General features: G+C 47.1%; 1 protein-coding gene, 1 long non-coding RNA gene, 2 other non-coding genes and 1 pseudogene across 7 annotated transcripts; 3 read left to right on the forward strand and 2 right to left on the reverse strand.

The window, feature by feature from the left end:
- Positions 1-545: 545 nt before the first annotated feature.
- LOC136399852 (regulator of chromosome condensation-like) lies at positions 546-25,079 on the forward strand. 3 transcript variants are annotated; one of them, XM_066375610.1, is made up of 11 exons: positions 11,262-11,433; positions 13,358-14,257; positions 16,024-16,105; positions 18,101-18,288; positions 18,467-18,646; positions 19,657-19,753; positions 19,868-19,990; positions 20,674-20,829; positions 21,073-21,192; positions 21,525-21,677; positions 23,019-25,079. In XM_066375610.1, the coding sequence occupies exons 2-11, from the start codon at positions 13,901-13,903 to the stop codon at positions 23,192-23,194; spliced, it is 1,632 nt and encodes a 543-aa protein (XP_066231707.1). In that variant the 5' UTR covers positions 11,262-11,433; positions 13,358-13,900; the 3' UTR covers positions 23,195-25,079. The 3 variants fall into 3 exon arrangements, with proteins under 3 accessions (XP_066231706.1, XP_066231707.1, XP_066231705.1); XM_066375609.1 differs by lacking the exons at positions 11,262-11,433; positions 18,467-18,646 and adding an exon at positions 546-621; XM_066375608.1 differs by lacking the exon at positions 18,467-18,646 and having other exon boundaries at positions 11,263-11,433.
- Positions 8,130-9,943, reverse strand: LOC136397575 (serine/threonine-protein phosphatase 2B catalytic subunit gamma isoform pseudogene; annotated as a pseudogene).
- Positions 12,058-12,263, forward strand: LOC136402043 (small nucleolar RNA SNORA73 family). Its single transcript, XR_010750941.1, has one exon. It is a non-coding gene; the product is annotated as a small nucleolar RNA SNORA73 family (small nucleolar RNA).
- On the forward strand, positions 13,082-13,287 carry LOC136402045 (small nucleolar RNA SNORA73 family). Its single transcript, XR_010750943.1, has one exon. It is a non-coding gene; the product is annotated as a small nucleolar RNA SNORA73 family (small nucleolar RNA).
- LOC136399857 (uncharacterized) lies at positions 24,208-27,363 on the reverse strand. 2 transcript variants are annotated; one of them, XR_010750218.1, is made up of 3 exons: positions 27,258-27,363; positions 24,453-26,281; positions 24,208-24,253 (listed from the first exon to the last, which is right to left on the reverse strand). It is a non-coding gene; the product is annotated as an uncharacterized lncRNA (long non-coding RNA). The 2 variants fall into 2 exon arrangements; XR_010750217.1 differs by lacking the exon at positions 24,208-24,253 and having other exon boundaries at positions 25,550-26,281; positions 27,197-27,363.
- Positions 27,364-27,406: the final 43 nt, after the last annotated feature.

Genomic DNA, 27,406 nt, shown 5'->3' on the forward strand with positions numbered 1-27,406 from the left:
GGCTGTGATACCCAGACCGGCCCAGCCTGTGGTGGAGCAGTGGTGCAAAGAGCGCTGATCTAGAAAGGCCAGGTCGCAGGTTCGAAACCTTTAACCATAAATAGAGTGAAGCAACTACTTGTCCCCCTTCCCCCGCCCCCGTTTAGAAGAAAAAAAATAACAGCCTACAAGACTTGGGGACTGAGACAACAGGGTTGCCTCAGTTTACACACTCGTTTACCGCCCTTCCCGTCGGTTCTATTCACGGGAATGAATGATGGAAAAATCCCATTCCAGCAACAGAAAGTTCTTATCTTGCGAACTGGGTGGCGGGGGCAGACCTGTGGCTTGTCCACAGAGTCAGTGGAAGTGGATCGTCAAAACCCACCGGCCTGCGCATGGCGAAGCCCACCCTGCACCACACCACGGGCTCCAATCCGGACTCGCGCTGAGGAATCCTGAACTTCTGCGACCTCCTGAATCGCCGGACTATCCCGAAGCAGCACAGGCGGAGCGTGCGCAGAAGACGTCGTAGGCGCATGCTCCGTGGCGGTCCCGGCCTGGCGGACTGGCGCCAGCGCGGCGCGGCGCGCTAGTTCAGGCCCGGCTGCGGCCATGGCGTCCAGCCTGTGGTTGGGAGACGTGAGTGAGGGTGGCCGTCGGGGTCCGACGAGGAGGAATCTTAGTGTCAGCAAGGTGGAAGGGTCTGAAGGGGAGGGATACCCGGATTCCAAAAGGATGGAAGTGACCAGGTAGGGGAGTTCCTTTGGGTGACACAGGAGGTGAGGGGGCCAGCATGCAGCGGTAGGGGCTGAGCCTCAGGGGGAGGGGTCTTGGTGCCCCGCCGGGCTCATAGATGGGAAAGAGAGGTTTTTGGGAACTTAGAATGGGAGGAATCTCGCCCTGGCCCGTTAGCTCAGTGGTAGAGCATCGGCCTGGCTTGCAGGAGTCCCGGGTTCGATTCCTGGCCAGGGTACACAGGAGAAGCGCCCATCTGCTTCTCCACCCCTCCCGTTCTCCTTCCTCTCTGTCTCTCTCTTCCCCTCCCGCAGCCAAGGCTCCATTGGAGCAAAGTTGGCCTGGGTGCTGAGGATGGCTCCATGGCCTCTGCCTCAGGCACTAGAATGGCTCTGGTTGTAACAGAGCAGCACCCCAGATGGGCAGAGCATCGCCCCTGGTGGGCATGCCAGGTGGATCCCAACCGGGCGCATGCGGGAGTCTGTCTGACTGCCTCCCCATTTCCAACTTCAGAAAAAATACAAAAAAAAAAAGTGGAGTTCCTGTCCTTCACAATCATAATGTATAGAAGAAATGAAAGCCTGATGTATTGTACTTCACGTTTCCCTGATGTACAGAATATTCCTGTAAAATAAGTAATAGCATAGTATATCAGTCTTCCTGCCAATATTAATTATTAAAGCATTTTAGAATTAAAAAAAACTATTCTGGTATGAAGTGTTTTTTATGTTCTACCTTATTCCAAAGATTTAAGCCTGCTTAAAAATGATACCTAGCCTGACCAGGCGCTGTTGCAGTGGATGGAGCGTCAGACTGGGATGCCGAGGACCCAGTTCGAGACCCCGAGGTCGCCAGCTTGAGCGCGTGCTCATCTGATTTGAGCAAAAGTACACCAGCTTGGACCCAAGGTCGCTGGCTCGAGCAAGGGGTTACTCGGTCTGCTGAAGGCCCATGGTCAAGGCACATATGAGAAAGCAATCAATGAACAACTAAGGTGTCGCAATGTGCAACGAAAAACTAATGATTGATACTTCTCATCTTTCTGTTCCTGTTTGTCCCTGTCTATCCCCTCTCTCTGACTCTCTCTCTCTGTAAAAAAAAAAAAAAAAAAAAAAGATACCTAAAATACTGCTAGGCAAGAACATTAAGTGTAGCCAGATGAAAGTCAGTCATGTTTGTGTCTGCCTGTGCACACAGGGAAAAGCAAAGTATGAACCCCATAGTATGTACCAGGTATTGTCCTCAGTCCTTCACGCTGTTATTCCCATTCCGACTCTGGGAGGTAAGTAGAAGTACACCCATATATTTTTTATTTATAGAGACAGAGCGAGAGTCAGAGAGAGGGACAGACGGGAACAGAGACACATGAGAAGCATCAATTATTAGTTTTTCATTGTGACACCTTAGTTGTTCATTGATTGCTTTCTCATATGTGCCTTGACCATGGGCCTTCAGCAGACTGAGTAACCCCTTGCTGAAGTCAGCGACCTTGGATCCAAGCTGGTGAGCTTTTTGCTCAAACCAGATGAGCCCGCGCTCAAGCTGGTGACCTTGGGGTCTCGAACTTGGGTCTTCCGCATCCCAGTCCAACACTCTATCCACTGTGCCACCGCCTGGTCAGGCCGCCCATTTTATCAGTAAAGAGCCTAAGAGGTGTAGTTGCTTCCCCAAGTCAAACCTAATTATGTAATCACTCGTATATACTATTCAAGGACAAGCAATCGTATCCCAGTCTTTCCTACAAGGATTACTCTGTATGGTCCACATATAATTAGACCTCAGGCTGATAGCACAATAAGACAGTTCATATCTCATATACTACTCTCTGTCTAGCAGCCCAGTTTTTTTCCAGGTAGCCACACCAGTGACTCACCTTCTGCTTGTCACTTGAGAGACTGGCCTTGATTAGTGCACCACCGTTTACCAATGGTTAAAGTGACCATGAGTCAGAATTCATGTCATTGGCTTTCAGCTGCTCTCAGATTTTCCTTCTATTAGTCCAAAGAGCCCTCAAATTGCCATAACTCTTTGAGGTTAAGCATTGTCTCCAGAAGGGCATTTTGCAGGTGTGCATTGCCCAGAGTTGGCTGAACCAATGAGTTTAGAGACCTTTGGATTTAGATTACTGTACCCCAGGATAGGGAGAACTGTAATAGAGTGAGTGGTTTGGAAAACCACTATCGAAAAGGAGAAGTCCTGTGGATGTGAAGTGGGAGAGAAGGAGACAGGAAGTGTACTTATAAAAGATGAGAATGTACAACAAAGAAAAGCCAAGCCCTGAAACCAAAACACAGCCAACCACGGTTTCAGTTCCAGCTCTAAGAAGCATGAAGGGAAGAGCAGACCCACCAGTAACCTGGACTGCTTGGTCCTTTGGTCCCTTTTGTAGATACCATTAATTTCTTCCCCCGAGAATTTTTGCCTCCTTCATAAAACATACAGGTCATCTCACAGGAACAAACACTCTCCCTCTATCTGATACTGAGGAAACACGTGTTTTGTTTTGTTTTTTTAACAGAGAGAGAGTCAGAGAGAGGGATAGATAGGGACAGACAGACAGGAACGGAGAGAGATGAAAAGCATCAATCATCACTTTTTCGTTAGGACACCTTAGTTGTTCATTGATTGCTTTCTCATATGTGCCTTGACCATAGGGCTGCAGCAGAGCAAGTGACTCCTTGCTTGAACCAGCGACCTTGGGTCCAAGCTGGTGAGCTTTGCTCAAACCAGATGAGCCCACGCTCAAGCTGGCGACCTCGGGGGTCTCGAACATGGGTCCTCCACATCTCAGTTCGATGCCCCGTCCACTGCACCACTGCCTGGTCAGGCAATGGTTTTTCTTAAAAAAGATTTTATTTACTCATTTTAGAGAGGGAAGAGAGAGAGAAGGGGGTAGGAGCAGGAAGCATCAACTCCCATATGTGCCTTGACTGGGCCAGCCCAGGGTTTCAAACTGGCGACCTCAGAGTTCCAGGTCAATGCTTTATTCACTGCGCCACCTCAGGTCAGGCAGGCCACACATGATTTATTTATTCTTTAATCCCTTTAATGCTTACCTCCTTCCTACCCCCCCAAAAAAAATCTTCCTGTGACCCCATTTTCTCTTCAATCTATGACCCTATCTCCTGCTTTTCCTACACTCCCTTCACATAATCTATTTTTAACATTAAACAACTTAAATTTCTGTACTATCCAAGCAATTGAGCTAACCGAGTGACAAGTGGAGGAGAAAGACCTGATGGAGATGTAACCTGAACAGGCTTCATGACTGGTTATGACCTCTGCTCTCTATGCCCTGTTTTCCTGCTGGCTTCTTCCCTGAGCGTCATTTAAATTATGGGTTTTCATGTCCTCTCATCACTTTCCTTGCTCTCCCAAGGTGACTTCAGGAATTCTGGGTTTTTGTTTTGTTTTGTTTTGTTTTTTACAGAGACAGAGTCAGAGAGGGATAGACAGACAGGAACGGAGAGATGAGAAGCATCAATCATTAGTTTTTCATTGCGCATTGTGACTTCTTAGTTGTTCATTGATTGCTTTCTCATATGTGCCTTGACCATGGGCCTTCAGCAGACTGAGTAACCCCTTGCTGGAGCCAGTGACCCTGGGTCCAAGCTGGTGAGCTTTTTGCTCAAGCCAGATGAGCCCGCACTCAAGCTGGCGACCTTGGGGTCTCGAACCTAGGTCCTTCCACATCCCAGTCCAATGCTCTATCCACTGTGCCACCACCTGGTCAGGCCTGTTTTTGTTTTTTTAGGGTTTTTTTTTAGCGAGAGAGAGAGAGAGAGAGAGAGAGAGACAGAAAGAGAGGAAGGGAGAGAGATGAGAAACATGAACCCATAGGTGCATCATTTTTGTTGTTAATTGATTGCTTCTCCTGTGTGCCCTGATGAGGTATCTGTAAAGCCAGTAGTCTTGGCCACCATCACAGCCGCCTGGCACATGCAGGTTCCCATTTGATTTGGATGGTAATGAAACTGCGGAGCCAAGAACTGGTAGGCCATTACCTTTTATTCTATTGATAGTTCGCACCCAGCAGACGAGTATACACAAACACACTAGGCTCCAAAACCCATTCATTCAGCACTCACAAAGCTACTAACACATCTGAGTGCTCCCATAATCAAAGGCCCCACTAGCTCAGCGGAGCTCACAAAGCCCCTCATCTCTGTTCCCCTTCAGCTCCCTGCCATCTTGCTGCTTGCCTCCTCTGCAACCACCTAGCTCCTCTTTTAAAAGTTTCAGCATGAAAGCCCCTCCTCCAGCACACAGTAGCATAACCAAGCCCCTTCCCAAGCAGAAAGGCAATTAGCCATATCACCTGGGCAATGGCTATTCACGTGGGCAGCGACCATTTTTAATGATAAAAGTGAGCAAATCCAAATAACACAAATTTTACAAACTTATTTGCCCTACAGTATTTAACCTAGAATGTCCACTTGCCAAGCCAATATTTTATCCACTGAGCAAAACAGCCAGGGCTAACATTTTACTTTTTTTTTTTTTAATTTATTCATTTTAGAGAGGAGAGGGAGAGAGAGAGAGAGAGAGAGAGGAGAGACAGAGAGAGAGAAGGGGGAGGAGCTGGAAGCATCAACTCCCATATGTGCCTTGACCAGGTAAGCCCAGGGTTTCGAACCAGTGACCTTAGCATTTCCAGGTCGATGCTTTATCCACTGCGCCACCACAGGTCAGGCATATTTTACATTTTTTGAAATCTCTTAGTGCCCTGGCCAGTGACACAATGGATAGAGCATTGTCCTGAAGCGCCAAGGTCACCAGCTCAGTCCCTGGGTCGCTGGTTTGAGCCCCAGTCAGAGCACATATGAGAAGCAATCAATGGCACAACTAAGTGAAACGACCAGTTAATACTTCTCTCTGTCTCTCTTCCTTCATCTCTCTCAAAAAAAGGAAAAATAAAAAATAAAAATCTCTTAAAATCTGGTTTAACAGAAGACAGCTCAACTCTAATATCCACTTCTGCATTTCGTCTGTTGCTATATTCTGTTTTGGCTTAAGGAATGAAGAAAATCCAGTCTCAGCCGTGGCCAGTGGCTCAGTGGATACAGTGTAGGCTCAGCATATGGACATCTCAGGTTCAATTCCCTGTCAGGGCACACAGGAGAAGTAGCCATATGGTTCTCTCGCCTTCCGTTTTACCCTTCTCTCCCTCTTCCCTTCTGGCAGCCAGTGGCTCAATTGGTTCAAGCATCTGCCTCCGGTGCTGATGCTTGGCTGGTCTGAGCACGTCAGCTTCAGGTACTAAAAATAGCTCAATTGTTTGAAGTATCAGCCCTAGACAGGGGTTGCTGGGTGGACCACAGTCAAGGAGCATGCAGGAGTCTATCTCACTATCACCCCTCCTCTCATATTAAAAAAAAAAAAATCCAGTCTCCACAGATATACAGTTGGGAATAATGTCTGCTGTACTTTCAAGTAAAATAGTATTCCATGAAAAATACGGCAATTTCACCTGACAATTCAATCGCGTAAGTTCTTTTCCTGGAGATAACCACTGTATTGTATTTTTGTTGTTGTTGTTCTTTTTTATTTTTTTATTTTTTTGTATTTTTCTGAAGCTGGAAACGGGGAGAGACAGTCAGACAGACTCCCGCATGCGCCCGACCGGGATCCACCCGGCATGCCCACCAGGGGCGACGCTCTGCCCACCAGGGGGCGATGCTCTGCCCCTCAGGGGGGTCGTTCTGCCGAGACCAGAGCCACTCTAGCGCCTGGGGCAGAGGCCAAGAAGCCATCCACAGCGCCCGGGCCATCTTTGCTCCAATGGAGCCTTGGCTGCGGAAGGGGAAGAGAGAGACAGAGAGGAAGGAGGGGGGGTGGAGAAGCAAATGGGTGCTTCTCCTATGTGCCCTGGCCGGGAATTGAACCCGGGTCCCCTGCACGCTAGGCCGACGCTCTACCGCTGAACCAACCGGCCAGGGCCTTTTTTTTTTTTTTTTTTTTACAGAGACAGAGAGAGTCAGAGAGAAGGATAGACAGGGACAGACAGACAGGAACGGAGAGATGAGAAGCATCAATCATTAGTTTTTCGGTGAGCATTGCAACACCTTAGTTGTTCATTGATTGCTATCGCATATGTGCCTTGACTGTGGGCCTTCAGTAGATCAAGTAACCCCTTGCTCGAGCCAGTGACTCTGGGCTCAAGCTGGTGAGCTTTTGCTCAAACCAGATGAGCCTGAGCTCAAGCTGGCGACCTTGGGAGTTTTGAACCTGGGTCTTCCGCATCCCAGTCCGACGCTCTATCCACTGCGCCACCACCTGGTCAGGTACCACTATGTTTTAGTATGCAGCAAAAGCACTTTGTGTATATTTCTCACTTTGTCACTCAATATTAAAAAGATGCATACTCAGCCTGACCAGACGGTGGCATAGTGAATAGAGCATCAGACTGGGATGCGGAGGACCCGGGTTCGAGACATTGAGGTCGCCGCCAGCTTGAGCTTGGGCTCATCTGGTTTGAGCAAAGCTCACTAGCTTAGACCCAAGGTCGCTGGCTTGAGCAAGGGGTTACTCAGTCTGCTGAAGGCCCACAGTCAAGGCGCATATGAGAAAACAATCAATGTACAACTAAGGTGTTGCAACGAAAAAGTGATGATTGATGCTTCTCAACTCTCTCCATTCCAGTCTGTCTGTCCCTATCTATCCCCCTCTCTGACTCTCTCTCTGTCTCTGTAAAAAAAAAAAAAAGCATACTCAAAAGTCAAGATAATATTAATGATTATTACTTCATCAAGGAATTCTTAGGTGAACATGACTTATTAAAAAACTAAGTTTATGGCCTGACCTGTGGTGGCGCAGTGGATCCAGCATCGACTTGGAACGCTGAGGTTGCTGGTTCAAAACCCTGGGCTTGCCTGGTCAAGGCACATATGGGAGGCAGTTGATGCTTTCTACTCCTCCCCCCTTCTCTCTCTCTTTCTCTGTCTCCTCTAAAATAAATAAAAAGTAAAAATAATTTTAAAAATTATTTAAAAAAACCCCACTAAGTTTAATTTTATTTTTTTGTATTTTTCTGAAGCTGGAAACGGGGAGGCAGTCAGACTCCCGCATGTGCCCGACCGGGATCCACCCAGCATGCCCACCATGGGGCGATGCTCTGCCCATCTGGGGCGTCACTCTGTTGCAACCAGAGCCATTCTAGCCCCTGAGGCAGAGGCCATAGAGCCAACCTCAGTGCCTGGGCCAACTTTGCTCTAGTGGAGCCTCAGCTGTGGGAGGGGAAGAGAGAGACAGAGAATAAGGAGAGGGGAGGAATGGAGAAGCAGATGGGCACTTCTCCTGTGTGCCCTGGCTGGGAATAGAACCCGGGACTCCTGCACGCCAGGCTGACGCTCTACCACTGATCTAACCGGCCAGGGCCAATTCCTAAAATATTAAGAAAATAAAAGGGAAAAACAAAACAGATGTACTTCTTATATATATGTTAAATATAAATTAAAAGAATTTATAAAATGGTCATCTTTCTAACAGAATGCAGAGTGTATTATGAATGCACCCCCAAGTTTAAGTTGTTTAAGTTGGTTTGTTTTGTTTTCCAATAATAAATAAATTAAATTTGTTCTTAAGTGTTGGATCCACCTGTGCCACCGCAGGGCTCTGAGTCACTGTTGGCTTTCCTTCCCTTGTTGCTCCTGTGCGTGGCATTTGGTTGTACAGAGACTGCCGTTTTCTGTGGCCTGTCGGAGTATTGGTTATCTTTTCGGGGTGGCATCCGCTCATTAATTCGGTCTAGACCTCGGGCTTCTTCAAAACTCCGGATCCTGTGCTGAAGGGAAAACCCTCTGATGGCTTCCCCGGCCTCTACCGCTTCTACTGTGGCTGTCTCAATAGTCTGCTTTCCTCCTGAGAGGACACCCAGAGGGAGTGTACCTGTAGGAGTCAGGCCCTTGAGAGTCAGCACACTCTCACTTTCTTCCCAAAGGATTGAAAAGGCCTGTGAGGTCTTCCCAATGGCTCTGATTTTATTCTTGATGATCTCCTTTCGAACTGTAGTGCCTCCTTCAATTTCTTCTTCGGAAATCAATTCATCATCAGAGCATATGTTGAGAATGTTAACCAGCATCTCTGTGACTTTTTCCCCAACAAAAGGCAAAGACCACGTGAAAACATCCATAAAGTTTGGAAGCCAGTAGGGATGTGGAGAAGAGTTAAACTGCCTGATATTCATGACATTGTTTTCGTATTTTAACACAGCAGCTTTATTGTTATAGACATCTAGGTAATTGGGAGCAGAGAAAATTGTAATGAGTGACGGAAAGCCTGTTGTTTGGCTCTTCCTGTACATTCGATACCCAGCATCTTGGGCTTCATGGGCTCTGATTATTGATAACAAATTATTATTCTGCAAAAATTCACAAACTGCAGGGTAACTGTAGAAGTAAGAGCACCCACGGACGGTGTTGTGAGTGTAGTGCTCCAGGGTCTTCTCACTGCCGTAGTCCTCTGAGGGGTCAGCCCACAGCATGTCACACAAGGGTCCAAAGGCCGGTGGCTCCTTAAACCTGTCTAATTTCCTAATGTCATCTAAAGAAGTGATTTCAGGTGACATACCTCCATGGACACACAGAAACCGCTGATTTAAGAGGGCAGCGAGAGGAAGACAGTCAAATGTGTCCATACATGCATCATACACCTGTTCAGAATATTTGATTTGACATTCCTGTTTGAAGGTGAAATATTCTGTAAGATGCCTGCATTCATGATTTCCCCGAAGCAGAAACAATGTTTTGGGATGATTAATCTTTAAACTCCATAAAAACAGTACACACTCTATACTGAAATAGCCTCTGTCCACATAGTCACCCAGAAAGAGGTAGCGTGTGTTACTAGGTGATCCTCCAACTTCAAACAAGTTCATCAGGTCAAAGAATTGTCCATGAATGTCACCACACACTGTGATTGGGGCGTCTACTTCTATCATTGTCTTCTCTTGTCTCAGGATGGTAGTCCCATCATTGATTATCTTTAAGGCTACTTCCTCTTCCACTCTCCCTTCCTTCACCAAATGGTTTTTCAAGACATCAATTTTAGGTTTCCCATTCTCAAACACTTCCTTCAAAGTAAGTCGTTGGGTTGGAGGAAATGGGACAGCTTTGATGACGCGATCAGTGGTGGAGAGGTGGAGGTTCCTCACGGACATGGTCCCCCCGGCCTCGTCCAGGCGCCTGGAGCCCTCCAGAGTATGCCCCCGCCTGCGTCCGGACGCTCTCGGCTCCCGGGGCCAGCCAGCCTGCCGCGCCCCAGCCCAGGCTCTTCAGGGCGGCCGCGGCAGCCCGGCCTCGAATCCCGCTGACAGGACGCAGGCCCACTGGCCGCTCCTTCCCGAGGAGCCCAGTCGCGAGTACTGGCGACCGCGGATCAGGGAAGCAACCGGGGCTGCCGCGGCTGCTCGCGGCCCGGCCCGCGTGTGCGCGCCTATCTTCAGAATTCTTTACTTGCCTAATACTGTTTTAACTGAATTTTATTGGAGTGACACTGATTAATAAAATGTTAGGTGTAAAATTCTATAATACATCGTCTGTATACTGTATTGTGTTCACTTCCCAAATCAAGTCTCCTTCCATCACCATTTATCCCCCCTTCACCTTCTTTATTTTTTCAAAAAAAATTTTTTTTGTGACAGAGAGAGACAGAGAGAGTCAGAGAGAGGGACAGATAGGAGAGAGATGAGAAGCATCAATTCTTCCTTGCAGCACCTTAGTTGTTCATTGATTGCTTTCTCACATATGCCTTGACTGTGGGGGCTCCAGCAGACCGAATGACGCCTTGCTGGAGCTAGAGACCTTGGGCTCAAGCTGGTGAGCTTTGCTCAGACCACCTACGCCCGCGCTCAACCTGGCGACCTTGGGGTCTGGAACCTGGGTTCTCCACGTCCAGGTCTGACGCGCTATCCCCTCCGCGTCCAGGTCTACGCCACCGCCTGGTCAGGCCCTCCCACTTCCTCCTCTCTCCTCCCTCCTCCCTTCATCCTCTTCTATTATACTTAACCCACTCACCTTCCTTCTTGCCTAATTCTGCATATAAGGGTGTGTGTGTGTGTGTGTGTGTTAAAATATACTTAACATAAACTTTACCAGAAAAAGATTCAAAAAAGCAGAAAAAAAATTTACCATTTCAATCATTTACCGATTTGTAAATATACAGTTCAGTAGTATTGTACATTCACATTGTTGTGCATAGGAGGCTTATAATTTTATCCAATTCGGGTAGAAGTTTGTCTTACTATTTACGCATTTATCGAACGTTTATTTCATACATGACAAGGTTGATTCAACAATCCCTTTGAGACTTTTCGTATTTTTCTAAATGTCTTATATTTTGTACATTTATACCAAAGTTATTTTTGGCGAGTTTATTTAACAGCACATTCTAAAGATTCGGTGAACAAAAGAAGTAAATATGTTATTAGAAACGACCGTATCCACCTGCTTACCTAAACTCGCTTCCGGTAACTTACATTTCCTCGTCAAAGCCGCGCGCGAAAGCTGTTGTGTCGCGAGATTCGTCTGGGCCAGGTAGGGGTGGGTTTAGCCGGCGGTAGATTCCTTAGCATTCTTAGCGAATTTCTGATTCCCTAACTGCGCATGGCGGAGCGCAGGCGCAGTAGATATATCCGCTGGCTTCAAAAGAGATATAGGTGTGCTTTGGGATCGTTTTATCTTTTCGGAGAAGAAACTTGCTCCGAAGTCGTCGTATAGGGTGAGTGATTTTATCCCCCTGATTTGTCAGTTCTAGGTCTGGTGCCCGGGCCTGTCAAGCAGCCTTTCCTGTGGAGATCATACGGCTTAGAAGGATTGCTTTCAGCGGTATTGTTCTAACTGCACTTAGCTACTGTGCTGGGGCTGGATCTATCAGGGGCTGTGAAGGTCTCGCGATTCGCGGGTGACGGCCTTAACCAGGGAGCGTTCGCAAAGACGCTAAAAACTCAGCCCTCTCTCGGCCTGACCTGTGGTGGCGCAGTGGATAAAGCGTCGACCTGGAAATGCTGAGGTCGCCGGTCGGAAACCTTGGGCTAGCCTGGTCAAGGCACATACGGGAGTTGATGCTTCCAGCTCCTCCCCCTTTCTCTCTCTCTCTCTCTCTCTCTGTCTCTCCTCTCTGAAATGAATAAATCATAAAAAATAAAGATAGGAAGATTAACTGCTATGTAAATGTCTGCATTTACCACTTCTTTGAGTTTCTAAATGTTTGTGGTGCCTGGCTGAAAGTTAATTTAGTCTTGAACTCGAGTTTTGTTGACTTTTGAGGGAACTAGGATATTCCTGTGAGCTCACTGTTGTCTCGATGAAATTTCTAGTACAATAGTTTGAATTAAATGAGTGACCAATGTGGATATCCCCTGGAGGTCACTCTCCTCGGGGCTCTGTCCAGGTGGCGAAGGGGAGCATAGGGCTCTGCCCCATGATGTACAGTCCCTTTCCACAACATTGGAGAGAAAGCTGGGCCCTGAGTCTGCGCCTGCATATTCCTACAGCTTCTCAGAGTCCTGTGGACAATGACTGAGGAGGTAAACCATGCAGGAAACATTCTTCTAGAGCACCCTATCTGGATATATACTGCTCACAAAATTTAGGGGATATTTCAAAATGAATATGAAGTAATAAAATATCCCCTAATTTTTGTTAGAAGAATTGAGACATTTCAAAATGAATATGAAGCAATAAAATGTCCCCTAATTTTTGTAAGCAGTTGAGAAAGGAAGTGAAAAGAAAGTTTAATCAGTTGTACTGTTCTGCTGAATTAAGCTCTGTACCTACCTTGTTTTGCAGCCTTCAGTCAAGATTATAAATACATAACTTGATTTGGGGTAAGTAAATCTATGAATTGTTTTTGGCTTTTCAGTGTTTTCTTGTCACCATTTTGCATGAAATATTTAATCATTGTGACTCAGGCCCCATTCCTGAGCTTGCTGTTCCTGGTTAATAGACTCAGACAGAAACTTTGCTACGTTTTTGTGGTCATGTTGGCAATATCTTAGGTGTATGTTCATGTTCTGGGAAGTTAACCTTTATTTTCCCTAGCAAAACTACTAAGATTTTCACATTTTAATTCTCATATGATAGGAGAAATTTCTACTTAGCAAATAAAAAAATCTTGTGATAGCTTGAATTGACTTCACTAGTCACAGAAAAACAGCGAAGATTAAGTAGTTAAACCGTGAAGTATTGGATCGTAATGATTGGTTTGGAGTTGATTAAATATATTTCCTAATCAACAGACACTCCCCACACTCTACATGTGTACTGTGGGTTGAAGAAAAGTGAGATATCTTTAAAAGGTTTTGAAGGGTAATGCTATTCAGCAGTATTATATTGAGTTCCTCCAGTTTGTGATGAATCAAGCACTCGCAACTTGGATACCCCTGGGTGGTCACTCTTCCTGGGGCTCTGTCCACGTGGCAAAAGGGAGCATAGGGCTCTGCCCCATGATGTACAGTCCCTTTCCACAACGTTGGAGAGAAAGCCGGGCCCTGAGTCTGCGCCTGCATATTCCTACAGCTTCTCAGAGTCCTATGGACAGTGACTGAGGAGACAAACCATGCAGGAGACATCTACTAACGTTTAAATCTTATAAATTTAAGATTCTAAATATGGGCCTAATCCTTTGTTCTGTTTTTATTCAGGAGAGAAGAGGATCGTCACCTTACTTTGAAGCAGTCGACAATGTTATTTGAGTCCTATTTGACAGAGTTGGTAATGGTGGTACTGTTTTTGGTGGATAATTAACTGCCCTTGGGAGTAAAAAATAGGAACAGGAGGACAGAAATGCAGATTCTCAGGCATAGCCCCAGAACCTCCCATTGACCAAGTGACCCACTAAATTATTTTTTTTTAAGTCTGATTTACTGATTTTAGAGCAGAGAGAGATAAATGCAGGGGGTGGGGGAGCAGGAAGCATCAACTCATAGTACATTGCTCACAAATGAAGGGATATTTCAAAATGAGTATGAAACGATAAAAAGAGAAACATTTGATTTTTTTATTAAACAAGAACATCAGAAAGCAAATCATAAGTCAAAGAAAGTTGTTCGATTGAGGAAATTAGTTGTAAAACCAACTTTTATTTCATTGGTGAAAATGCACTATACAAAAGACTGAAAGTATTGGAGTATCTGCACGATCCCTGATCTTGAAAGTGTACATCCTGCAATTTCTCAGCCCTTGCAATGCCCCTGCAACACGATTTGCCTGAATGCGAAGCCTGGAGAGCCATAGGATGTCTTGAAGCTGGTCAAACGCAGAGGGCAGTGGCAACAGCACTTGGAACATCCCAAAGTGTGATTAGTAGACTCTGGAAACGCTTTCAGGAGACTGGCACAGTACGAAGAAGACGAGGGCAGGGTCGCCCATCTGCCACAACAGCAAAAGATGACCACTTCTTGACCTTATTGGCAAGAATGAATAGGCACAGCAATGCAACAGAGCTGCAGGGACAATTTCTTGCTGCCACTAGACGACGGATATGCACCCAGACCATACGAAATCGGCTCAATGGTGTTAGACTGCAAGCAGGGCGACCAATGGTATGTAGTCTTATTTATTTATTTTTTTTGTATTTTCTGAAGCTGGAAACAGGGAGAGACAGTCAGACAGACTCCCGCATGCGCCCGACCGGGATCCACCCGGCACGCCCACCAGGGGGCGATGCTCTGCCCCGACCAGAGCACTCTAGCGCCTGGGGCAGAGGCCAAGGAGCCACCCCCAGCGCCCGGGCCATCTTTGCTCCAATGGAGCCTTGGCTGCGGGAGGGGAAGAGAGAGACAGAGAGGAAGGAGGGGGGGGGGTGGAGAAGCAAATGGGTGCCTCTACTATGTGCCCTGGCCGGGAATCGAACCCGGGTCCCCCGCACGCCAGGCTGATGCTCTACCACTGAGCCAACCGGCTATGTAGTCTTATGTAGTTAACTATTAGTTACAAAGTTAGAGGTGACTATCTCCAGTTGATGCAATCATGAGGGGTACTTAATGTTCTTTAGTATTTTAAATTTTTATAATACAAATATGTAATGCTCCTTGTTAAACATGTTAGATAATACAGGAACAATGGAAAAAGTAAAAGTTGTCCACAATCCCATTTTCCAGAGGTCAGCATTGTTAATAATGGATATATTTCCTCCTGCACATTTTCTACTTTTACATGTGGGCAAACATTTATATTTAAAAAGTGGGGTGGACTGTTTTTCAATCTATGTTTATTATTTTGGTGATAGTAAACATCTTTCTGTTAAAAAAATCTCTGAAACTATCACTTTTGGTGGCTTCATACTGTTCTATCATAAATATACGACATATTATCTAGCCAGTCCCCTACTGTTGAGCATGGGTTACTCCATTTTTTAAAGTGTTATAAAGAATACAGTAGAGCCTGACCAGTTGGTGGCACAGTAGATAGAGTGTCAGACTGGGATGTGGAGGACCCAGGTTCGAGACCCCGAGGTCACCACATTGAGCGCAGGCTCATCTGGTTTGAGCAAAGCTCACCGACTTGGACCCAAGGTCACTGGCTTGAGCAAGGGGTTACTCGGTCTGCTGAAGGCCCACAGTCAAGACACATATGGTGTCCCCGAAATACTGCCCCATGGGCCGCGTGTGGCCCCCTGAGGCCATTTATCCGGCCCCCGCCGCACTTCCAGAACGGGCACCTCTTTCATTGGTGGTCAGTGCGAGGAGCACTGTATGTGGTGGCCCTCCAACGGTCTGAGGGACAGTGAACTGGGCCCCTGTGTAAAAAGTTTGGGGACCCCTGAAAGGTGTCACAATGAAAAAGCGATGATTGATGCTTTTCATCTCTCTCCGTTCCTGTCTGTCTGTCCCTGTTTATCCCTCTCTGACTCTCTCTCTGTCTCTATAAAAAAAAAAGGAAAGAAAAAGAATACAGTAGAAAATATTTGTGGAACGTAATCCCTGGGTGTATTTTTTTGTTCTTGTGCTTAGATCAATTCTGAAAAGTGAAATTGCTAGGCAGTTCCTCTCTCTTGCCTGTTTTCAGAGTTTCTTTTCTTTAAAATTATTTTTATTATTTTTTATTGATTTTAGAGTGTGAGGAAGGAGGAGAGAGAGAGATAAACATTGATTGGTTGTTCCACTCATTTATGCATTCATTGGTTGATTCCTGTATATGTCCTGACTGGGGATGAAACCTGCCACCTTGGTATATTGGGAAGGTGCTCTAACCAATCGAATTACCTGGCCAGGGCTCGCCCTCTCTCTCTCTCTCTTTAAACATTACCTAATTACAGCAGGAAAATGATTTTCATTTCTGATACGGAGTATTTGCCTGGGTTTTTCAGGACAGGAAGATGCCACCAAAGCATACGGCTAAGAAAAGGTCACCCCCAGAAGATGCCCTCCCCAAAAGCAAGAAGGTAAAGGGTAAGTTGGCTTTTATCTTCATGGGTGTCCTCTTGAAGCCTGAAAAATCTGGGACTGGGCTTCTTCCCCCTAACGTTTGAAGCTGAGGGTCTTGGAAAGCCAGGAACACTACTCAGGTGGAGTGTTTCCTATAGGTGATTGATCCCACGTTCCAAGAATCATAAAGGCACAGAGACTTGTTTAAAAGTACTCAGGTAGGATTAGCAAAAATCTAGACCCAAAGGCTTGCCCCAGACAGTAAATAAAGGGTTAAGGTTTGGACTAATGACTTTCAGATGTGGGTTCAAGGCCTGGCTCTGCTACTTCTAGATGTATAGCTTTGGGCAAGTATCATAATCTCGCTGAGCTTGGATTACTCCTTTCTTATAATAAGAGGCGAGAACAGTACCAACTTCACTGGACTGTTGAGAGGAAAATGAGATAATGTCCTGGTAGCATTTGAGGGAGGTGGCTGTGGTTTCCTCTTTCCTGGAACCCTGAAGGGATACAGGGAGGAGAGATTCACCCTCTCTGGAAAGGGGGCCTGTGGGCCCACATTCAGACTTTTTCTGTCTTTTTCTTTTATTTATTTATTTATTTATTTAAATTTATTCTGTTTACATAGATTAACGTGTCCCACTGAGTACATCCCCCCACCTCTGTGTTCCCCTCAATCTCACCCTTGCCCACCTCCTCCCCTTCTCCCTCCCCCCATCCCTCTAGGATTTGCTTTCCTGCTCTCTATAATGCTGTGATGTGTATAATATAATTTCACCAATCTCTTTCCCTTCTCTGATCCCATCCTCTCAACACCTATTTCTTTGTCCGCTTTCCCTCTGGTCCCTTAGACAGTGTCTGTCTTTTGCAGTCCCTTGTAACCAGGCAGTGAGGGCCATTGCCTCCCACCGTGTTCCAGGCGACCACCAAGTACGAGGTGCCTGCGTGCTGAGCCCTCCTGACCAGAAAACCTGACCAGGTGGCTCCCTGCGGAATGTACCCTCTGCACACCTGTAGCCCACCCCGGGGAGGGGCTGGATACCATTGGCTGTCTGGAGCCATGGGCAGTTGCAGTTGGCCAGCAGATGGCATGTGTCAGCTCTTACTGCTATGCCTTCCTCTTCAGCTGTCCCTGGGTCTGTCCCCATAGGAATGGAGGGTGTCAGTGAGAATATATTCAGAAGTTCAGTCACTCCCTGAGGATGGAGGTTAGGGAACGTGCTCAGATCCATGTAGGCTCCCTTGGTTTCAGTGCAAACACTGTTACTTATTGGCTCTGTTAACCTCTGAGGCTCTGGCCCCTTTCCTGTAAAATGGGATCTTAAATATGGAGGGTTATAGTATAATTTGTAGGACTACAATGCAAATTAACATTAATAGAGTTAGCAGTCAGTAAAGGGTAGGCATTATTACTTGAGCCCTATCTGTTGGCTCCATGGTGCCTAATCAAGAACTGACTGCTCGCCTGACCAGTGGGTAGCACAGTAGATAAAGCTTCAGTGCAGACCTGGATGGGTAGCTCAGTTCATTAGAGCATCGTCCTGACATACAAAGGTTGCAGGTTCAATCCTCAGTCAGGGCACATATAGAAGCAGATTGATGTTTCTGCCTCTCTCTCTCCCCACCCTTCTCTCCCCCTTTCTTTCTTTCTAAAATAAATCAATAATTTAAAAAGAAAAAGAAAAAACAAGGAATTAATAGCTAATCAGGAAAACTTTTCTTGCGTACTCACTGTTCTGCGCACCGAGATCCATTTCACAGTATTGTCTCCTAGTTTCCATTTCCTTCCTCTCACATTAGTAATGTGCTCAATTTTTTATCTTTACACAAACCCTATGATATAGATACTTTTGTTATCCCCATTTCATAAATTAGGAAACTTGGGCTCAGAAAGGTCACTCTAATGGTCTGTGGTGAGCAGGGGCTTGAACTGAGGTCTGTGGGATCCCAGATCCTATGCAGTGATGGCTCCTTCTCCCGTCATCCTCCACACTCAGGGGCTATCTTCTTTACTCTTAGTCTCGCATAGGTCCCACAGAACAGAACCAGGCTTGGTGCTTACACTGGGCCAGGGTGACGTGGGCCAGCTGGGGCTGGGCAACAATGTGATGGAGAAGAAGAAGCCAGCCCTAGTACCCATTCCGGAAGACATTGTACAGGCCGAGGCTGGAGGTGTGCACACCGTGTGTCTAAGCAAAAGTGGCCAGGTAGGTTGCGGGGTGGCATGGGATAGGACAGGGTCTAGGGTTGGGGGCTTGGAGAAGGAGCTTTGCACCACATGCGTTTCTCGATGGAGGTGGAGCTGGCTAGCTGAGCAGGGGGTGGTCTGAACAAGAATGGACTGAAAGGCCGGAACTTGCACTAATGGGGGAATCCTGGGCACAGGTCTACTCCTTCGGCTGCAATGATGAGGGTGCCCTGGGAAGGGACACATCAGTGGAGGGGTCAGAGATGGTACCCGGGAAGGTGGAACTGCAAGAGAAGGTTGTACAAGTGTCAGCAGGAGACAGTCACACAGCGGCCCTCACCGAGGATGGCCGTGTCTTCCTCTGGGGCTCCTTCCAGGTAAGCTGGTGTGGAAGACCGCATGGGGGCTGCCAGGCAGAATTAACTGGTTGGGACCCCAAGGATAACCCATCTCCATGTCACTGCTGTACATACTAGTGGGGACATCAAGTCCCAGAGGTAGAGCTTGAGCCCAGACACAGGTCACTGGCATATTCATTCAGGACTGTCCATACCACTGGCTGTGTCCTTGAATCTGATGTTATCAAGTCTGTGTTTTGGGAAGGGGGTTGGTCAAGGATGTCTTTGGGCTGCTGCTGATCCAGAAAGCCTGTTGTGCTCACCCATCTCCCTGCCTTCAACCTCGCCTCTCTCCTTTCCAGCTGCTTCCATACTTCTCACGGGTATTGGAGGGTTTGGGGAGAAAATTGTCACATCTCAGAATTTCCAAGGAATGGGAATGAAGTTTAAAAAGTACATTTAGCTCTGGCCAGATAGCAGAGTTCGTTAGAGCATTGTCCCAAAGTGCTGTTTGCCGGTTCGATCCCCTCTCAGGGCACATACAGAAATGGTCCCTGTCTTTCTCTTTTCTTATCAGTCTGACTAAAATCAATACATAAAAATTTAAAAATATAAAAAATAAAAAGCAGATCAGCCTTAAAATTGTTTTTGGTACTTTGATATTTTGTTTAGAAATATAAAGAAATGATGAGGTGTTTCCTCATCAGAACTATTTTAAAATTTTTTATGGAGAATTTCAAACACAGAAATAATCAGAATAACTTATTGGATACCCCTCTATTATTCTTAAAAATTATTAACTTTTGGCCAAATTTGTTTTCTTTCTATTCCATGCACTCACCCTCTCCTTTGTTATTTTAATGCAACTCACAGAATGTGTGATTTCATTCATAAGTATTTCACAATGTGGCCTGATTCCTCCCCACCTCTCCATCCCCATCTGGCACCACTGCCCCTTACCAGACAGCTCTGTGGCTGCTGCAATCCTGGATCTGGCTTGTATGGGGCATACAGGATTAGCTGATAAGTGCTGTGCCCGTACCTTCCAGGACAATATTGGTGTGATTCGGCTTTTGGAACCCATGAAGAATAGCATGGTACCTGTGCAAGTGCAGCTGAGTGAGACTGTGGTGAAGGTGGCCTCAGGTGAGTCTGATATTATTTGCTGTGGGCAGGAGTTGGAGAACCTCATTTTGGTGCTGGCCCAGCCGTGGGCTTTACAAACAAGCCCTGTATCTCCTGCCTTCCTCTCACCCTCAGGAAACAACCACTTGGTGATGCTGACAACTGATGGTGACCTCTACACTTTGGGCTGTGGGGAGCAGGGCCAGCTGGGCCGTGTGCCTGAATTATTTGCCAGCACTGATAGCCGGCAGGGCCTTGGTAGGTGGCTTAGGTTCCTCTGCCAGGACAGTGTGGACTTAGGTGATAGGCAGGGAGGATTCTCTGTGCATGTTTAGGCTTATATCACAGAGACTTGTGGAGGTAGTTAAGAGCTTACTCTAAGCCTGACTTGTGGTGGTGCATGGATAAAGCCTTGACTTGGAACGCTCAGTTACCCATTTTGAAACACTGGGCTTGCTCAGTCAAGACACATATCGGATATAATACTTCCTATTCTGCTCCCCCTTCTCTCTCTTTCTTTTTCTCTCTCTCTCTCTCTCCCCCTCCCTTTCTAAAATGAATAAAGTCTTAAAAAAATAAATTAAAAAAGATAGTACTTTTATGCTAGAGCCAAGCTACCCTAGGTCGAATCCTGGTTCTCCACCTATTGTCTAAGGGACCCTGGACATACCCCGTGGGGTTGTCGTGAGGTTAAATGAGTTCAGAAGGAAGAATTGCTGGTACCTGGTAAGTTCCATGTAAATATGACCTGTTGGTGCTTGTGAGTCTGGTTGAGGCACTTATACTCTCTTGGCCTCACTTACCTCTTCTGTATAATAGGGAGAAGTGTTCCTGCTTAGTCTCCCAATGAGGGTTTTGGCCATGTGGGAGAAACCAACACTGGGCCAAGAGGAGGGGCTGTGTGTATCTACCACTGACCCTGGCTGCATCTCTGCCTGCAGAACGACTCCTGGTCCCCAAATGTGTGCTGTTGAAATCCAGGGGAACCCGGGGCCATGTGAGATTCCAGGATGCCTTCTGTTGCGCCTACTTCACCTTTGCCATCTCCATTGAGGGCCATGTTTATGGCTTTGGACTTTCAAACTACCATCAGCTTGGTGAGTCCATACCCAGCATCCAGCGTAGTCTGAAGTGACCTGGGTTACAATCCTGGCTCTACTGCTCATTGTACACCCTCAGTGGGGTCACCCATCAGAGAGTTTTTTCATCTGTAAAGTGCAAATATCTATATGCTGGTGGGGGGTAGGGTGGCCTCAGATTGACAGGTGGGGTGGTGGTGAAGAAGGACAACTCCTTGAACACTTGTACCGCTGACTACTCTATCTTGGCCTTCCCTCCAGGGACACCAGGGACAGAATCTTGCTTTGTACCTCAGAACCTGACATCCTTCAAGAACTCTACTAAGTCCTGGGTGGGCTTCTCTGGTGGCCAGCACCATACCGTCTGTGTGGATTCAGAAGGTGGGATCTTAGGATCGAAAGTCCCCTGTTCCCTTGGTTGAAGCCTGGCCTGACTACTGAAACCATGGCCTTGGGAACCTGAGTCTGCTCCATGGGTTGGGCCTAATGTGGGTCCATGAGGGTTATACCCATCCCCCAGAGTCCTGGTGCTCTTCCAAGTAGTTCAGTGGGGACCTATGGAGGTTCTCCCAGGCCTCCCCAAATCGGGAAGAGACACTGCAGACTTTGTTACCACCCTGGGAATGGGGCCCAGCTCCCATTGATACAGGAACTCACTGGCCGACCTGGAACACACCCTCTGCTATTCCTTCTCTCTCTCCGTGCTCCCACAGGAAAAGCATACAGCCTGGGCCGAGCTGAGTATGGCAGGCTGGGCCTTGGTGAGGGTGCTGAGGAGAATAGCATCCCCACCCTCATCTCCAGGCTGCCCGCCGTCTCCTCAGTGGCTTGTGGGGCTTCTGTGGGGTATGCTGTGACCAAGGACGGTGAGTAGGGCTGCCCACACTTGGTGTGGTTGGGGAGTGGGCGTTGTGATTCTTGCCAGACTGTCCAGCAGACTGATGTCTACCGTTAGATGCAGCTGTGATGCAGGGTGGTGTTGATAACATTCTTTTTATCCCGGTTGTCAAAAACTCTGGCTTCGATGAACTCCAAATGAATAAATGAATTATCTTTTTTTTTCTTTTTTTTTTTGTATTTTTCCGAAGCTAGAAACGGGAATAGACAGTCAGACAGACTCCTGCATTCACCCGACTGGGATCCACCCGGCACACCCACCAGGGGGCGATGCTCTGCCCCTCCAGGGCGTCGCTCTGTTGCGACCAGAGCCACTCTAGCGCCTGCGGCAGAGGCCAAGGAGCCATACCCAGCGCCCAGGCCATCTTTGCTCCAATGAAGCCTCGCTGCGGAAGGGGAAGAGAGAGACAGAGAGAAAGGAGAGGAGGAGGGGTGGAGAAGCAGATGGGCGCTTCTCCTGTGTGCCCTGGCCGGGAATAGAACCCGGGACTTCTGCACGCCAGGCCGATGCTCTACCACTGAGCCAACCGGCCAGGGCTCTTTTTGAATTATCTTAATAAAGGTGATTTCTTCTGTAGAGGAGAAAAGTAGCAAAGGGGTATATATAACTGACTCAGCCAGGCAGTAGGACTAGAACCCAGGTCTCCAGACTCCTCACTCAAGCTTTTCTTTACATTTCCCACCATGGTGACCCCTTTGTTTGCAACCTAGTATGTGCCAGCTTCCCAGGGAGTTATAATTAGGATTTTATTAGGAGAAGAAGTCTTAGAAGTCGGGGTTCTGGCGAGCACAGCAGGAGTGAGTGAGCAGGCAGTCACCGAGCCTGAGTGGGCCCGGGTCTCAGCCGTGGAGACCTTGAGCAGTCAGGCTGGGGGAGATGCTCGATCTGCCATTATCTGGGAAGAGTTCCTGAGGAAGTAGGGCTTGTACTACACCTTGGACGTTTATGATCAGCAGAGGGGGGCATCCTGGGCACAGCAATATCCAGAGCAGTCTGACGGGTGGTGGCCGGTACTGGGAATGGAGACTGGCGAAGGGGTTTGCAGAGGGTCAGTCATAATAGGGCCTTCAGTGCCATGCTTGGGAGTAAACACCGTTCTTTGGCAGTATGTAGGGACTGTGGTCCTGGTACGACTAAGCCCTTGGCCATCGTCTCCTTGGCTTTTCACATCTTCCCTGAACTCCCAGAGGCTGGAACGTTGCCAGGCTGGTTTAGGCCAAGGCTAAAATTCACCCTTATGTCCCAGGCTTCTTGGACTACGGAAGGGTGAGGCTGGGATCCTGACGACAGCTGCCCGTTTCTCTTGTAGGTCGTGTTTTTGCCTGGGGCATGGGCACCAACTATCAGCTGGGCACAGGGCAAGAGGAGGATGCCTGGAGTCCTGTGGAGATGACCGGCAAGCAGCTGGAGAACCGTGTGGTTTTATCTGTGTCCAGCGGGGGCCAGCACACAGTCTTATTGGTCAAGGACAAGGAACACAGCTGATGAAGCCTCTGAGGGCCTGACTCCCGGCCCCTCCACCTTCCCGCCCGGAACACGGAAGCCGTGATGACTACGGGTTCCAGCAGGCCTCCCGTAGCCCCATGTACTTTGTCATCTCCTGCCTTTTTTCCATTCACACAGCAGAATCAGTTTCCTCTGTTTATTCCTCCTTTCTGGAGCCATCCTGTGACCTACAGGATGAGGGGGTGATTGGAAAAGGGGAGCAGGTTTTGTCAGAAGCAATGTTGCTTGCCCCAGAGCTGTGTGATTAGAACTTGCCCCCTCATCCCTGCCTCCCATGGTCCTGGCCATCCCCGGTACGGCTACCAAAACCCAATACTTCCTCCCCTGGAGGGTGCGGTTCCCATACCTTGAGAAGCTGGGTCTCTATCGAGCCCTACTCTAGTCATGTGCCGCCCTTCCTGCCCTTCACAGTCCACAGGCAGACAAATGGTACAGTTGTCAAACCCAGCTGTCATGGACCTATGCCTGGGGGAAACTGGAGAAGGGGCAAGGCTACCAGCCGTGGGCAAGCCCAAGCCAAATATTTAGCCCCGAACAGGTGTTCATGTGGCAGAGAAAAACAATGACTTCCACTTGATCAAGAAAAAAGCCAATCAGCCTTTTTCCCAGAAGCACAATAATCTGTCCTGCACTGTCCATCCAGCCTGCCTCACCTGCAGCCAAGGGCCTGCAATCGGAAAGAAAGCTACACCGGCAGAGCAGGACCTGGTGGGGAGGTGAGAGGGAAAGGAGGGTTTTATAAACAAACAGCAATACTGAGAGTGAAGGGAGGGCAGAGAAGAGGGTTGGATGGGCAGAGGCCAGTCCCCACAAAGGGAAGCAGCAGCTTGTACTGTGTCTGAGAAAATAGCAAGCCGGTTTTTTTTTTTTTAATGAAAAGTATTTTAGAAGGAAGAGTGAAATCTTTTAACATTTTTAATAAATTTAGAGTTTTATAAAATAGGCTGCTTGTTTTCTACATACTCCCTACTTTTTTAAGGGAGAATCTGTGTTGTTGGGAAGGGCAGGATAAATCCACGCCTCTGAACTTGGTCACGACTAGGACTTAAGGCAGGGGTCTCAAACTTGCGGCCCACGGGCCGCATGCGGCCCGCCGAACAATTTTGTGCGGCCCGCAGACTAATCTACGAAGTTCAAAATATTTTGGATAAAATTAAGTAAGCCTAGGGGCCTACTTGTATTTGCCAAAGGGCTGTGATCTTGCTCTGCAGCCCACGTGCTGACTTGAGTTTGAGACCCCTGACTTAAGGTGATGTCCTGTTGTGTGCCTGTCAGTTGTTAATGTGACTGTTCTTTACAAATCAGATTTTTTTTTAATTTTTTTTTTTTGCTTAGGTGTTTATGTTTCAGGAATCATTGTATTTAAAAAAACAAAGGAAGAAGAACTATGCGCCCTGGCTAGATAGATCACTTGGTTAGAGATTTGTCCTGAATCGCAGAGGTTACAGGTTCAATCCCTGGTCAGGGAACTTACAGGACCAGACTTATGTTCCTGTCTCTCTCTCCCTTATTATTTCTCTAAATTTCAATTAACAAAGATTTTTAAAAATTATTCTGCATAATATGAGAATGGTTCTTTGAACATTTTTTTTTCTTTTTTCTTTTACTTTTTTGGAACCAAAGTGGGAGAGTAGGTTCTTTGAACATTCTAATCCCAAACCAAGATATTACATCTCTAGAAATATTAAAGTTGCCATTGTATCATTTTCAACAGCTGATGTAATTGAGTAAACATGATTAACTGCACAGTAACTTATGACACAAGCATTTGATCAAGCAAATCAGAGTTGACCTGTCCAATATAGTGGTCACTTAGCGACATGTGGCTATTGTATTTAAATCAATTAAAATTGGTCAAAACTAACTTTTTCTGTTGCACTAGCCATATTTCAAGTCCTCAGTAATTATATGTGGCTAGTACTTACGGTATTGGGCTACGCAAATAGGGAACTATATATAACATTTCTGGCCTGACCAAGCGGTGGCACAGTGGATAGAGTGGTGGACTGGGATGCCGAGGATCCATGTTCAAGATCCCGAGGTTGCCAGTTTGAACATGGGCTCGTGTGTTTTGAGCAAAGCTCACCAGTTTGGACCCAAGGTCGCTGGCTTGAGCAAGGGGTTACTCCGTCTGCTGAAGGCTCGCCGTCAAGGCATATATAAGAAAGCAATCAATGAACAAGTAAGGTGTCACGATGAAAAACTGATGAATGATGCTTCTCATCTCTCTCCATTCCTGTCTGTCTGTCCCTCCCTATCCCTCTCTCTGACTCTCTGTTTCTGTAAAAAAAGAAAAACAATTTCTGTAATTGCAGGAAGTTACAGTGGACAATGTTGATATGGAAAAGTTTTATTAGTGCCAGAAGGATTCTCCTTGGATGTCAGTGACTTGGAAAAATGAATGAGATGTAAAATAACTTAAAATGTATTGTGATTCTTTCCCCCAATTTGAACTTTTAGTTTTGATACATGTGCTATACAGATTAGAAATTGACTTCTTAGAAGGGAAAAATCACACTTTTGATTATACACTGCTCACAAAAATTAGGGGATGTTTTGCTTCATGTTCATTTTGAAATATCCCCTAAATTTTGTGAGCAGAATATTTTCTTTGTAAAGAAGCACTTACGTGTCTGCTATACTCCCCTTTCTCCTGTCAAGTCCAAATGGATTAGATTTATTCAAGTATTTCCCCTTTTGATAAAACAACAGGTTGAAAGTACCTTGTTCTTTTTTTTTTTTTTTTTTTAATTGATATTAGCCCTGGTGGGTTGGCTCTGCAGTAGAGCATCTCCCCAGCGTGTGGAAGTCCCAGGTTCGATTCCCGGCAAGGGCACACAGAAGTGCCCATCTGCTTCTCCACCCTTCCCCTTCTTTTTTTTCTCTCTTCCTTTTCCTCAGCCAAGGCTCCATTGGAGCAAAGTTGGTATGGGCGCCGAGGCTGGCTGCGTGGCTTCCATCTCAGGTGTTAGAATGGCTCCTGTTGCAACAGAGCAATGCCCCCTGGTGGGCATGCGGGGTGGATCGTGGTCGGGCACATGGGCAAGTCGGTCTGCCATCTTCTAACTTGGGAAAAATACAAAACAAAAAAAATAGTAAGCAAAGAGCACAGCACGGGTTAGCAAACAGCACTAAATATATCACTATCAGGTATAATTTGCAGACCTCACAACACCCTATGAGGTAAGCACTGCTGTTATCCACATCAGTCTCAGAGTGGTTCAATAGCTTGCACAATGAGAAGTGACTGGGATTGGTGCTCCATTTTTTTGAAATCTGCAGCCAAAGCACCCAGCCGCTACACGACTATTGCAGTGAGTAGGACAAAGCTGGAAATTTGGCAACCCGAACTCGGATCTCAAGTTTTCAGACCAATGAATGCTTGACTTAGCCAAACACCCCGAGCTTAGGGTGGGTAAACTGTTGAGAAAGGGCATCAGTGGCCCATCAGCCCAGTAGGAGCCCCAGAAAGGAACCTGAAGCATTTGGTGTGAACTTCAGTGTTAGAAACAATTGTCAAGACAAGCATCCCAGTTTGAGAAATGGGCACCAAAATGAGGTGCCTGAGACACTGTCAAACTCAGGATTATCCAGTCATCGAAATCGTGTTTACCAGGGGCCGTCTATGTGTTTATATGTCAGTGGTCTGAGACAGGTTAAAGTTCCTAGTGGTTGGGAGTAGGGTAATGGCTGTTATACCCAAACCGGCCCAGCCTGTGGTGCTGCAGTGGATAGAAATCCGATCTGGAAATGTCAGGTCACGGGTTCAAAACCGTTGACAATAAATAGCTAGAGTGAAGCAACTACTAGTCCCTCCTTCTCTGCCCCCCTAAAAACAAAAGACAAGACTTGGGTAGTAATTCCCTTCTACCCGTTTACCCTCCCCTTCCCGTCGGGTCTATTCACGGGAATGAATGATGGAAAAATCCCATTCCAGCAACAAAAAGTTCTTATCTTGCGAACTGGGTGGCTGGGGCAGACCTGTGGCTTGTCCACAGAGTTTCGGTCACACAGTCAGTGGAAGTGGATCGTCAAAACCCACTGGCCTGCGTATGGCGAAGCCCACCCTGCACCACACCACGGGCTCCAATTTGGACTCGCGCTGAGGAATCCTGAACATCTGCGACCTCCTGAATCGCCGGACTATCCCGAAGCAGCACAGGCGGAGCGTGCGCAGAAGACGTCGTAGGC

The sequence above is a fragment of the Saccopteryx leptura genome, chromosome 3, assembly GCF_036850995.1.
Source record: "Saccopteryx leptura isolate mSacLep1 chromosome 3, mSacLep1_pri_phased_curated, whole genome shotgun sequence".
Classification (NCBI taxonomy): domain Eukaryota; kingdom Metazoa; phylum Chordata; class Mammalia; order Chiroptera; family Emballonuridae; genus Saccopteryx; species Saccopteryx leptura.